The following is a 14,623-nucleotide window of genomic DNA, read 5'->3' as shown; positions in this document are numbered from 1 at the left end:
CCACTGGCCTACAGTATCTCTACAGATGGTCATCCAGCCTTTGTCCTACTCTTCTAAAGTGTTTGGGAGCCCACAATAGCACAGGTAATCCATTCTACTTTTGGACAGATTCTCAAGGTAATAGATTGTGATCTCAAACTGAACCCAAATCTGCCTCAAATCTGGTTTTTCACCTGATTCTGGTTATAGTGTTTTGTATCTATAGAGAATAAGCTGAACCTAATTTTCACATAATAAAATCTAAATAAAAGTAGCTATCTTTCCATCTTCTTCCAATGTACTCTTTTCCAGATCAAACACTAATATTTTATTTAAGAAGTCTTCCTTTGAGGGCTGGAGATGTAGCTCAATGGTAGGGTACATGCCTACTATGCATAAGGCTCTGGTTCAATCTCGTAACACTGCCAAAAGGAAAAAAAAAAAAAGTAATTTTCTATCTAGATGCAAATTTCTCACAGGTCTTAAATCATCCTCTAAACGCTACCAAGTTTTATCAATAAAATTATAATTTCACAAAATATAGTTTTGGGAGACATCCTGAAGAAAAAGTCTGTGGTCAAATAAATGTGGGAAGAAATATACACTGTCTTCCTTTTGAAAAATTAGCTTGTTAAAGGATCTGAAAAAGATCTGTGTTAAGGAAACCTGTTGATGAGGTTGTTTAACACAGGGTTTCTCAGATTTTTATTTATTAAAGAAAGACTTTCATTTATTTATGTGAATAATACCACAGAAAACACTTTGGATAATACTACTTTGAGCAAAGTTTCTGAAATTTAAATATATAATTTAATCACTCAGGGATCTAGCTAAAATTCTGGTTAGCAGATTTATCTGCTTCATAGATTTCTCATTTCTAACAATCTCCTAAGTATTGAGACCACATTCTAGGTAGCACTGAAACTAGGAAGATTCCTCCAGAATCCTGTCAACCTATTAATTAATTCCATATATTCATCTAACAAGTTCCAAATAGATCTGAGCACAATCTCACTAAAGAGCCTAGTCTCACCTTCAAATACCAGTGATGGCACAAGCAATATCATGACGCAGTACTTCTAAAATGTTTCCTTCAATAACAGAGACCTCATTTCCAAGATTCTTTGAGTCTGACTACATGGGAGTCAACATAATTCTAGAGAACATGGACATTCTTGGAAAAGCTCATTAGTTAGTTTATGGTCACTCATCTAGAAAGTGTGTGTAATGGAAATGAGATAGCCAATGTTCCAAGTTCAGAATAACCTTCCATTATTAAAATCTCAACTAGCTCAAACACTTACCTTTCCTGGGCTGATTGTGAATACTGATAGCCTGGGTCTGATAGTTTCCATCATCATTCTGTACACACACAAGGTGAGAGTCTGCCTTTTCATTGAAGCAGGCACCTCCTGCCAGCACATGCTCATTGGACTTGTTTATAGCTTTCATCATCTGCAATTGAAGAAGAGGGTTAACCTTATTCTCCCAAGAATGGACACATTTTCTCTGACATGGTATAATTCCACATTCTTAAAGACAAAAATAAGATCAAATATTACTTATTAAACTGACAAAGAAGCTACCAAATAATGAAAACAAAGTGAAAAAACATAGTTACCATTAGTAAAAACAAAAACAAACAAAACTCCCCAGTGTACATATAAAAATTCCCTATAGTTTATGTAATTCATTATATAACCTATGAACATAACATTTTGCAATCATTTTTTCTCCTTTTACTGTTACACTGAATTCAAGTAATGAAAATTAGTTTAACTAATTGCAATGGTTTCTCCTATTCACTGAATTCTTTGAGGATATATACTCTGAAATTCTAAGTCCAAAAGAATGTTCCATATTTAAGTGCATCTGCCTTCCTTATCAGTATCAAATGTGTGAGGCTTTCCCCCACAAGTTTATGAAATTCTACAACTTAAAGTTCGAGATCTTATGAAATAAGCTATCAATATTTTGTCTTGTTCTTATCAAATGATTTAAGATGCGTGCAGTGGTGTATACCTGTATGTTTCTTTTAACTTTTTTTTTAAAAATACCTTTATTTTATTTATTTTTATGTGGTGCTGAGGATCGAACCCAGGGCTTCGCATGTGCCAGGTGAGTGCTCTACTGCTGAGCCACAACCCCAGCCGCCCCCCGCCCCCCGCCCCCCCCCCATATGAACTTGGGCAGGTGACACCAGAGGATCAAGTTTGAGGTCAACCCGGTCAACTGAGTAAGACTGTCTAGACGGTTGTGGTGGCACACACATGCAATGCCAGTAGCTTGGGAGGTAGAGACAGGAGAATCATGAGTTCAAAGCTATCCTAAGTAAAAGCGAGGCACTAAGCAACTCAGGGAGACCCTGTCTCTAAAAAAAATACAAAATAGGGCTTGGGATGTGGCTCAGTAGTACAACTCCCCTAAGTTCAATACCTAGTACCCACCCACACACCAAAAAAAGAGACCATGATATTTTTTAAAGGGGAGTGTGCTGGGGATATAGCTCAGTGGTATAGGGCCCCTGGGTTCAGAAAGTGTGTGTAATGGAACAATGGGGAAAAAAAGAGAAATATTTAAGATAATTCTGCATCTAATTTGAAAAAGGCTAATGGGCCATTTTTGTGTCTAATAAACAAATCTGAACTTACCTTGATGTTAAAACTCTGGCCTCCTGCTAAGTTAATGCTAATATATTTGTTCGTTTTTATTTCTCACTTTTTCCTGCATGTCATCCCATTTAGTGACCTTTTTTTTAATATGGCTTCAATCCTTTGAATGTCTAATCTGAAACCTTCTTTGTTCTACTCCTCTATTTGTCCTATGCTCTAAATTACAATACCATATCGCCCCATTCCTCCCATCCAACTACCAATCTGTATACATTCTCAATGCTTTTATCTATTCTGAATATTACATATAAATGAACCATGCTATATGTGACCATTGTGTTTAGGTTCTTTCACTTAATATAAGTTTTCCAGACTCATCCACATTATAGCAAGTATCAGTACTTACTCATTTTTATGGTTGAAAAATAGTTCATTGTAGGTATAATTGTACAATTTGTCTATCCATTCACCCACTGATAGACATTTTTAAATTTTTTTATTTGTTCTTTTTAGTGATATATAATAGAATATATTTTGACATATTGTACATACATGGGATTATAACTTCTTTTTGAGGTTGTACTTGATGTGCAGTTACACTGGTCATGTATTCATATACGTATATAGGAAAGTTATGTCCAATTCATTCTACTGTCTTTCCTATTCTAATTTCACTTCACATGATAGTCTCCAGTTCCATCCATTTACCATCAAATGCCATCATATCTTTCTTCTTTATGGCTGAGTAATATTCTATTTTGTATATATACCACATTTTCTCTATCCATTCATTTGTTGAAGGGTACCTAGGTGGGTTCCATAGCTTACCTATTGTGAATTGAGCTACTATAAACATTGATGTGGCCCTGTTGATGGGCATTTTTAAAGTCATTTCCACTTTGACTATTATTACAATGAACATATGTATAAATGCATTGGTTTGAGTACCTTATTTTCAATTTCTTTTTCCAGTGCTAGGTATTTAATCCAGGACTTCACATAATGCTAGACAAGAGATCTATCACCGAGCTATATCTCCAGCCCTTTGTTTTCAGTTCTTTGGGATATATACTTGGGAGTAGAACTACATGGACATATGAGAATTCTGTTTAATTTTTTGGAAAGCTGCCAAACTTCACAATAGACCTATATTTTACATTTCTACCAGCAAAATATCAGAGTTCCAATTTATCCACATCCTTACAAACACTTTGTGTGTGTGTGTGTGTGTGGTGCTGGGGATTGAACCTAGGGCCTTGTTGTGCATACTAGGCAAGCACTCTACCAACTGAGCCCTAGTGGAGCTGGGTGTGGTATCACATCTCTGTAATCTCAGCTACTTGGGAGGCTGAGGGCTGAGGCAGGAGGGCTGAAAGTTTGAGACTAGTCCCAGCAATTTAGTACGATCCTGTTTTGAAAATATAAATACATAAAAATGCCTGGGGCCAGGCACAGTGGCACACACCTGTAATCCAAGCAGCATGAGAGGCTGAGGCAGGAGAATCACGAGTTCAAAGCCAGCCTTAGCAACTTAGCAAGGCCCTAAGCAACTTAGTGAGACCCTATCTCTAAATAAAATACTAAAAAGGGCTGAGGATATTGTTCAGTGGTTAAATGCCCCGGTTTAATCCCCAGTACTAGGGGAAAAAAAAATGTCTGGGGATATAGGTCAGTGATAAAAGCATCTAGCTCAGCAATAAAGCTTCTCTGAGTTTAATTCCCCATATTTGGGGGTGGGGGGATGGGGAAGAAAACACATTCAAAAAACAACAACAAAAATCCTAGTGGACCATGCATCCTATGTGATCATAATGGAATGAAACTGGAAATCAACGATAAAAGAAGGAAGGAAAAATCCTATATCACTTGGAGAATGAACAATATGTTACTGAATGATCAATGGGTTACAGAAGACATCAAGGAGGAAATTAAAAAATTCTTAGAGATAAATGAAAACACAGACACAACATATCGGAATCTATGGGACACAATGAAAGCAGTTCTAAGAGGAAAATTCATTGCTTGGAGTTCATTCCTTAAAAAAAGAAAAAGCCAACAAATGATCTCACACTTCATCTCAAAACCCTAGAAAAAGAAGAGCAAAACAAAAATCCTAGCGGGTTTGAAATGTTTATCTCATTGTGATATCTTTTATCTTTGTGATACTGTGTCACTATCACTGAGCTACATCCCAGTTCTTTTATTTTTTATTTTGAGACAAAGATTTGCTAAGTTGTAAGACTGGCCTCAAACTTGCAATCCTCCTGAATTGGCCTCTCAAGTTAATGGGATTACAAGGCATGTGCTACCAAGGTCTTGCTTATTACTATAACCTTTTAAAAAGTTTTAAAATTAGAGAGTGTTAATCCTTCAATTTTATTCTTGTTTTTTTAAGAATATTTTTGAATTGAGGGTCCCTTGCAATTCAGATAAAATTTTGAGTACTGGCTTTTCCATTTCTGCAAAAAAGGCTGTGGACATTTTGATACGGTTTACACTTAATCTGTGGATAGCTTTCAGTGGTATCTTATCAATAATAAGTCTTACCCATTAACCCAGGAAAGTTTCCATTTATTTAAGTATCCTTCAATTTCTCTCAGTAATGCTTTATAGCTTTTAGGGTATATTTACTTGTTTATATTTACTTGGGTATTTTATCAATATCAGTCTAAGTCATCACCATTTCCCAGCTTTCTTTATAACTTTCACAAAGTTAACATTTTAATTAATACCCTATCACCACAATAACTGACACTGATAGGCTGACATTTATTAACATCACTATTCCAAAATATTTCTATCAAGATTTTTCAAAGGTTATTTTCAAATCATTCTTCTGCAAACAGTGTGAGTCAGCCAGAAGATTTCTGCTTAACAAAGTCAACTGAGGGACTAATTTAGGCTCTCATTTACAATTTACATTTATACCATATGAATGAAACAGAGATGATTACATGTAGTAATTTTAAAGAAGGTTATGTCCATCGCTTTTTCCAAATCATTAGACTAAAGTGGTTTCGAATTGTGTCTACATTAAGCAGACTAAGAAACCTTTTCAATTCAGAGATTCTGAATAAATTAGATGGCCTTGAAGGAAATCATTTTCCTGAATTTCAATTTCAAGCCCAACAAGGTAAACTTTATATTCCTTTGGAATTGAATGAACAAATGTTCTTGTTCTTAAAATAACACTCATATACAAGAGGTTCCCAGATATCCAACAGACATTTCTAACCATAAAATAAACTTATACTTGTCACATAATGATATAAATACCTATCAAATTTAGTTGTGGTATTTCTCCACTCTATTAATTCAAATTCTATGTCTTTTATTTATTCCTATTTTTACCATAGTTCAAGGCCTAATAACCTTTTTTTCTGGACATTAAATTATACCTGGTTTTCCTATAGTCTCCATTAATTTTGACTCAATCCACAAATATTTCCATACTTACAAAAGCACAGTTCTAATACGTAACATCTTCTCCACCTGGTCACAAGTTTCCTATGCTCTAGCCCCAAGCCAGCTTTCTTCTCCTTCTTCTTCTTCTTTTTTTTTTTTTTTTTTCCTGTGTGGGGGCGTGGAGGGTACTGGGGATTGATCCCAGGGGTATTTTTCCACTAAACCACATCCCCAGCCCTTTTTATTTTTTTGAGACAGGGTCTCACTAAATTGCTGGCCTTGAACTTGTGATCCTCCTGCTTCAGCCTCCTGAGTCACTGGGATTAAGAGGCATGTACGATCATGCCTGGCTCAAACCAGCTTTTCTGTTTTGCTTCCTTTCCTAACTGTATCCTTATGTGCTCCTTCTATATGAACCTAGTTCTCGATGCCTAATCATTTACCATGACTAGTCTTTGCGTTTACTATTATCGAGCCTCTCTTTTCTTCTCCCAAATCCAAGCACCTGAAACAGATGGCCCTGAAATTATGGCTTAGTAAAAATACCAATTCATGCAAGAAGCTTTCTAAAACCCCCCATCAGATACTACTACGACCACTCCCTTAAATGCCATAGCATATTCTGCATATTTTTATATGCCATCATCTACATTCTGTCTTGGATAATAATAAGTAGCAAGGACTTGAGCCAGATTGCCTGTAATTGAATCCTGGCTTTGCTGATAACTAGCTAGCTGTGGGCCCTTGGGCAATTTACTTGGCATCTGTGTCCCAGTTTCCTCCTTTGTAAAATGGGATAATAAAAGTAACTATTTCAGTAACAAGGTTTTGCAAGATGGCAGAATAGAGAAGGTCACTTTCCTGGCTAATCCCTGGTATAAAACCAAGAAAGCAGATAGGCAGCTAACAAGGTGGGTGAAAAGGGTACAGGGGCTTTACTGGGATGTAATGCTGGACATTCAAAGCAAATCAGGGACTCAGGAGGTGGGATATAATAGAATAAGAAAGAAATCCCCAATGCCACTGCTGGAAGCACTGGCCAAAGTGGTTCCTGTATGTGCTAAGTGGAGGGATAAGGGAATTAAAGGAACCCACACTTTTAGGAGGCCTGAGTCATGTATGCAACTGAGAGATCAGAATTAAAAGATAGTGCCTAACTGAAATGAAAGGTGTGCTGCACAGTATCTTTCTGCAGGGAAAGAAGCTGCATCTCTCCTGGTTGCCTGTGGAGGACACAGGAAGGAACCATTTTGCAGCTGTGGAATGAGGGACAGCAGCTGAGGTAGTTGATTTCCTGGCAAACCCAAGTTTGATTTGCCAGGAAATCAACTACCTTACAGGCCTGGTAAGCCCACACTGCACAACATAGAGTGTGCCTAAGTGACCAGGAGAAAATGAAACATGGGGAGGAGTTTGCACAGGGGAATACTGGTAATGGAAACCTACCAGGCTCCGCGCTTCCCCCCACACACATCATGCCACTTGCAGTACCTGCTGGGAAAGATGCAACTTGCCTGAAACTTGAAAGGGTGGGAGAGACTGAATTTGGAGATTGAACCCAAGAGACCAAAAAACGTGAGATCCGAAGGTAATGAAGAGGACTAGGAATTGGCTCCTCTAATACATGAGTGGAATCCAGGGGAGATCCCTGAGGTACAGTCTTCCAGTATGGACTGACAACTGCTGGGCCCTGGAGGTTCACTGATTTAAAATCTTCAGACCCATCACCATCCAACAGAAGCTGGACCTATCTATGCGGCTCCAAGATTTCTATCTACAGGATTTCCTCTCACATTCCAGCAACCCAATCTGATAGTAGACCAGGCATCACACTCCAGACAACCCCACCTAACACTGCTTAAAAGAGAAGCTGAGAATCTTCTGAAATCCAACAGACACAATTCTTTAACATTTCATCAAGATTTTTTTTAATTTTTTTTTCCTTTTCACCATTTAATTGTGACATGAATAGTTCATGGACTCTTATACGTATTCATACTTGTTGTTTGTGTATCAACAGGTATTTTTTCTCATTTCTAGCATTTTTGAAGCCAGTTAGTTTTCACGGATGAGTATTTTGAGGACTAGGATATTCAATTATTATATTTTGGTTTTGTTTTATATTATTTTGTTCTTATTTTTTTAAATCCTTTATTTTATTTATTTATTTTTCTTATGTGGTGCTGAGGATCAAATCCAGGGCCTCGCTCATGCTGGACGAGAGTGCTCTACTACTGAGCCACAACTCCAGCACCTCTTTTTTACTTCTATTTTCTCTCTTCCTCCCTCATATTCATCAACATCATTTCTATTCTCTCCCTATCCACCATTCAAAATTGTAAATCTTTTTGCAAACTTACTGTTACTATGAGCAATAATTGATTACATATTTTTTTATTGTGACAATTAACATTTTAGATATCATAGCAGGAACTATTTGGTTAATGCTGTAGACTGTTTGCATTATTGTTATTATTTGTCTCCCCCTAAACAGTGAGGTACTTCAAATTTTCAGGGACACTATAAGTCCACAGGGCAGAAACTTGCTGCCTCAGATCCATAATGTTAGATGGGGAGATACACAAACAACATGAAAAAGCAAGGGAACAAATTTCCCCCCAAAAAACAAGGTACTTCAAAAACAATCCACTGACCTCACAGTAGAAGAAATGTCAGAGAAGGAGAATATTCATAGTTAAACTCATCTATGAGATAAAGGACAATATAAGGAGTGAAATCAGAGAGACTCCTAAAGCACAAGAAGTAAAATCAAGAATCAGTAAATGGAATGATATCAAACTAAAAAGCTTCACAGCAAAAGAAACAATCAAGAACATGAACAGAGAGCCTACAGAATCTGAGAAAATATTGCCACCTACACCTCACAGAGAGCATTAATCTCCAGGACATACAAAGAACTCAAAAAACTTAACACTAAAAAACAAACAACCCAATCAATATATAAGCAAAGGAACTGAACAGGCACTACTTCACAGAAGAATAAATATGTATGGTCGAAAAAAAAAATGAAGAAATATCTCTAGCCATTAGAGAAATGCAAATAAAAACTATACTGAGATCTTATCTCATTCCAGTCAGAATGGCAATTATCAAGAATTCAAGTAATGCTCAGTTTAGTGGCACATGCCTATAATCCCAGAGGCTTGGGAGGTTGAGGCAGAAGGATCTCGAGTTCAAAGGCAGGCTAAGCAACTTAGTGAGACCCTAGATAAAATACAAAACAGGGCTGGGGATGTGGCTCAGTGGTTGAGTGTCCCTGTACCCCACTCAAAAAAAAAAAAAATACATGGCATATTACCTCCTATCTCAACATTATTTTCCAAAGCACCTTTTGACCAACTCTTTTCATTTCCTTCTTCTCTAAAAGAAATGTATTCCTTGAAGGCCGAAAACCAAGCATTCCTCAAACAGATTTTAGCACCGTCTGTTCTAACTAGTGCTACAACAAACCTTTGAAAATTATGCTTTTGTAATTTCACACTCCTCTGAAGAATATGTGTAGTCTTGAATTAAAATAAACCAAAACTCCTATTTTAGAATCAGAGTGGGAATCTTAAGAGGCCATTCAGTCCAACTTTCAGCCTAAATTATAAAATATGGAGGAATGTACAAATATATGATTTCACAGATTCTTGGATTATATCACACTAACACAAACTTCTTTATTCCTGTATTTTGGTTTTGAGCAAAGGATTAACAAAACTTTGCTTCATTTTATGAGAGTTTTACAGGTTAACTATTTGGCTATATTTCCTCACTGACCTAATAAAAGTTTAAGTGTCTACAAATTTGGTAAGGGAAGAAGTGTTTTTCAGAGTTATATTTAACATAATAAACAAAACAAACATATTTAAGTATAAATTTGATGAATTTTGATATGTATATTGGAGTGAAATTATGAAAAGTATTTATCCAACAATCTTCATGAGAAATACTGATATGTAGTTTTCCAATTTTCTATTATCTTTTCCTGGCTTTGTTATTATTAACTGTTAAGTCTGGACTCAAAAGAATGACTCCTCTTCTATTTTCTGGACATGGTTATACAGAAACATTGTTTTTTCTTCCTTCATTGTTTGGTAATAGTAACCAATGAAACCAACTCAATGTGGACCTTGAGGAAAGGTTCTTAAAATACTTACAATTATTTGAATACATATAGGGCTATTCAGGTTATCTATTTCTTCTTTTGACAGGTTAATGTGCAAGGAATTTGTCTATTTTGTCTAAGTTGAACATATACTGGTATAAACATGTTCATAATGTACCTTTATTGTTCCTTTACTTTCCTCTAGGACCTGTCATGATAGTCACCTCTCTCATGTTCCAAAGGCAATTGTGTTTTCTCTATCTAATCAATTGGATTAGAGGTTTATCAATGTTATTGATCTTCTCCAAGAACCACCTTTTAGCTTCATTTATTTTCTTTGTTGTTTTTCTGTCTTCTATTTGACGAATTGCTGGTCTTTATTATTTTCTTTCTTTGTCTCTACTTTGTATTCTATTTGCTCATCTTTTTCTGATTCTTTAATGTAGAAAACTAAACCATTAATTTGAAATGCCTTTTCATAATATGAATGTTTAGTGCTATAAATTTATCTCTAATCACTACTTTAGCTATGCCCAGAAAATTTTGATATTTCATGTTTCCATTTTCATCGGTTCAAAATATTTTGAGGGCTATAGGTATAACAGCTCAGTGACGGAATGCTGGCCTAGCATGCATGGGGCCCTGGTTGAATCTCCAGGACTACAAAATAATAACCCAACAACAACAACTTCCTTTTGACTACTGTGATCCATGGATTATTGAGAAATATGCTTTTTGTTTCTAAATTTGTGAATTTTTTAGGGATCATTCTAGTATTAACTTCTAATTTAATTCTACGTGGTCCCAGATCACACACTGTATCTAGTATCAACTTCTAATTTAATGCCACATGGTCCCAGATCACACATTGTATAGTATGGACCATTTAAAATTTATTGAGCAGGTGCAGCAGCACACACCTGTAATCCCAGCACTTGGGAGGCTGAGGCAAGAGGATTGTGAGTTCAAAGCCAGCCTCAGCAAAAGCAAGGCGCTAAGCAACTCAGTGAGACCCTGTTTCTAAATAAAATACAGAGGGCTGGGGATGTGGCTCAGTGGCCAAGTACCTCTGAGATCAATCTCTGGTACCAAATAAACAAACAAACAAATAATAAAATTTAACAAGACTTCTTTTACATCATAGACTATGCATATGCACTGGAAAAAATGTTATTCTGATGTTGTTGGGTAGAGTATTCTATAAAAGTCTATGAAGTCAAATTGGTTGACTATGTTGTTCAGTTTTCTATATCCTTGCTGGTTTTTGTCTATCAGTTGAGATGTTATTAAAATATACGAATACATTCATTTATCCTTGTAGTTCCACCAGTTCTTACTTGAAGCTCTGTGTTTGGATGTATAAATGTTCAGAATTGTTACATCCTCTTGACTGTCACTTTATAATTATAGAATACATCTCTGTAATCTCTGGTAATATTGTTTGTTCTGAAATACACTTGGATATTCTTTCTTTTGATTAGTGTTACTACATTTTTTCTTATATTTTCCCATTCCCTTTCAAACGATTTGTCATTATATTTTAACTGGTTTTCTTGTATACAACTTACAGCTAAGTTTTGTTTGTTTATCCAACCCAATAACCTCTGCATTTTAAATTAAGGTATTTAGACCATTTATACTTGAGTGATTATTAATATGATTGGATTTAAATCTACCATCTTTCTAGTTAATTAATTCTTAAGGTACTGGGAATTAAATCATACATGCTAGGCAAGCACTCATCACAAAGCTTTCTCCTACCCACAGCTCCTCCATTATGTTTTTGTCACGTCTCTTTTTTTCAACATTCTTTTATGTTGCCAATTTATTTTCTTTATTAGATTACTTGCTATACCTATTTTTTTAGTGGTTACTTTAACTTATCAATATACTTTGAAGTAATATTATAACACACCCCATCATATGCTTCCACTTTCCCTTTCTTAGTCTTTGTTTTATTGTCCTATATTTTGTTTCTACATGTTATTAATTCCATAATACATTATTATTTAATACATTATATACACACACACACACACACACATATATATATATATATTTAAACAGTTCTATTTTAAGATTTTATATTTACCAACACACCTACCATTTCTGTTGCTTTTCATTCCTTTGTGTAGATCAAATTTTTCACTATTTGATACTCTTCCTGAGTAACAACATTTAATATTTCTTATGTGATAGGTCTATTGATAATAAATTCTTTTAGGCATTATGTACCTGAAAAAACATTTTGCCTTCACTTTTGAAACATTTTCACTTGGTATAAAATACAGATTGAAGGTTTTTTGTTTGCTTGCTTTTCTCAGTAAAGAATTTGATAAACTGGACTGGGGATATAGTTCAGTTGGTAGCATGTTTGCCTCGAGTTTAAAACCCAGCTAAACTACCTTTTTGTTTTCCCTTTTTCCTTCTTCTTCTTCTTCTTCTTTTTTTTTTTTTTTTTTTTTTAAATACTACAGATGAACTCAGGGGCACTTAACCACTAAGCCAAATTCCCTGTCCTTTTTTGATAGTTTATTTATACAACACTGAGTTGCTTAGAGCCTTGCTAAATTGCTGAGGTTGGCTTTGAACTCACAACCCTTATGCCAATATTCCAAGGTAGGTTTATCTAACTGCTAAAGAATGGTAACTGTACCTCAGAAAAAGCTAAGCACATGTTCTATTATTTTCTGATGTTCTGGAAAAACAAACAAGCAAACAAACTCATGGAATGTCACAGGTAAAGGCTTTCTTCACATAGGTCATGTGCTTTAGGCTCCCATGACGCTGGGAGGACAGGCATGTACCACCATAACCATCTTGCTGCATTGTCTTGTGGCTTGTACTGTTTTCATGAGAAAGTCTGCTGTCATTCTTACATTTGTTCCTTAATATAAAATGTAAATGTTCCCCATTACCTCCTTTTAAGATTCTTCATCTCTTCTTTAAGCAATTTGGTCATGGTGATTATGAAGTTCCTTAATGTATATTTCATCTCTTTTTTTGCAACTTGAGTTTTTCAGTTTGTTGGATCTAAGTACTCATTAAATTTGGGAATTTTTCAACCATATTTCTTCAAATATTCTTTCTATTCACCACTTCTCCTCTCCTTTGGATATTTTAGAAGTAGGCTGCCTAAGGTTACCCACAGCTCAATGATGCTGTTCATTTAATTTTTCAGGCTTTTCTCTTTGTATTTCATTTTGTATAATTTCTATTCCTATGTTTCCAAGTTCACTACTTTTTTTCTTCAGCATTGTCTAATCTGCCTTTATCTCATTCAGGGTATTTTTCATCCCATCATCATTTTCCTTTCTTGAAGTCTGATCTGGATCTTTTCAATATCTTCCATTGTTCTCCTAACAGGAGAACCTGAAACCTTCTTTCATTCTTTCAAAGCTTTTTTTAGCTTGTTAAACTGAATCAGGGCACCTGAATTTATGGATAATTAAGATCACTAGGGATAATCTGTTCCCTAGTGAAGAAACTTTTAAAAGAAACCCTTTCACTTTGGCTGATAAGAATGCAAACTATTCCCAGTCTCATAAGAATTGTTCTACCCATTCCTTTTCACTGCATTCTTCATGTAATGTACTGATCAGTAAGTTAGAAGCTAAAGACTCAACAAAATCCCCTTGAAGATCTCCTGAATTCTTTTATTTCTTGTATCTGCCTTGCAAATTCTAATCATCATAGCTTCCCATTTTTCAACTCTGTCTCCCAAGCTCAGGGAGACATACAATATGTTTGGGGTCTGCCAACCTATCTGATGACCTAAAAACTGCAAGGAGAAAGCTAAGGTAACCATAGGACTCACCTCCTCTGCACCATTGTCTATGGTGTTTGATTTTCCTTAGTTTGTCTTGATGTTTAGTTATTTATGGTAGATTGATAGTTAGTTGACTAGCACTGCTGTCAAACTTGTGGCTTTAAACAACAGAAATGTGTTATATCACAGTTATCAAGGCTAGAAGTCCAAAATCAAAGTTTTCAGGGATGGTTCCATCTGAGTGCTATAAGGGAAGGATTTGTCCTAGGTCTTTCTCCATGGCTTAAAGATGGCCATCTTCTCTGTAAGTCTTTTCACATCCTATTCCTTCACTGTGTGCCTATATCCATATTTTCTTCTTATCACAATGCCAGTCATATTGGATTAGGGCCCAGATTAATCACTTCCTTTAAAATTTATTACCTTGTTAAAAACTTTATTTCCAAATAAGGTCACATTCTGAAATCATGGGGGTTAGGACATGAACAATATGAACTATGGAGGGACACAATTCAACCCATTATAGTCTCTGTTATTCCAGCATGACCAGAAGTAAAAACTGACAAACTATATTTAAATAGTAGAACCATAAATACCTGCTAACCATTCATACCTTTGATTTTCCTTAAGCACACTCACTCTTATAATACAGCATGAGCCCTACAGACACCATGAAATTTCTGCCAATGAAGTTGTTATAAAACATACTGGCTGTTGTCATCAAGATGGCCTCTAAGCCAGGATAAC

At 35.6% G+C, this 14,623-nt stretch overlaps 1 protein-coding gene across 5 annotated transcripts in view; it reads right to left on the bottom strand.

Moving 5' to 3' along the window:
• Window positions 1–14,623, bottom strand: part of Zfyve9 (zinc finger FYVE-type containing 9) — a 175,484-nt gene that overhangs the window by 16,512 nt on the left and 144,349 nt on the right. For all 5 annotated transcript variants that reach the window (XM_078026249.1, XM_005326071.4, XM_078026250.1 and 2 more), the window contains one exon: window positions 1,284–1,434. In XM_078026249.1, the coding sequence (XP_077882375.1) occupies window positions 1,284–1,434 (151 nt within the window). The remainder of the gene's footprint in view (window positions 1–1,283; window positions 1,435–14,623) is intronic.

The sequence above is a fragment of the Ictidomys tridecemlineatus genome, chromosome 11 (genome assembly GCF_052094955.1).
Source record: "Ictidomys tridecemlineatus isolate mIctTri1 chromosome 11, mIctTri1.hap1, whole genome shotgun sequence".
In the NCBI taxonomy this organism is placed as follows: domain Eukaryota; kingdom Metazoa; phylum Chordata; class Mammalia; order Rodentia; family Sciuridae; genus Ictidomys; species Ictidomys tridecemlineatus.
The sequence above is the reverse complement of the archived record's forward strand: the minus strand, read 5'-3'. Positions and strand labels throughout refer to the sequence as shown.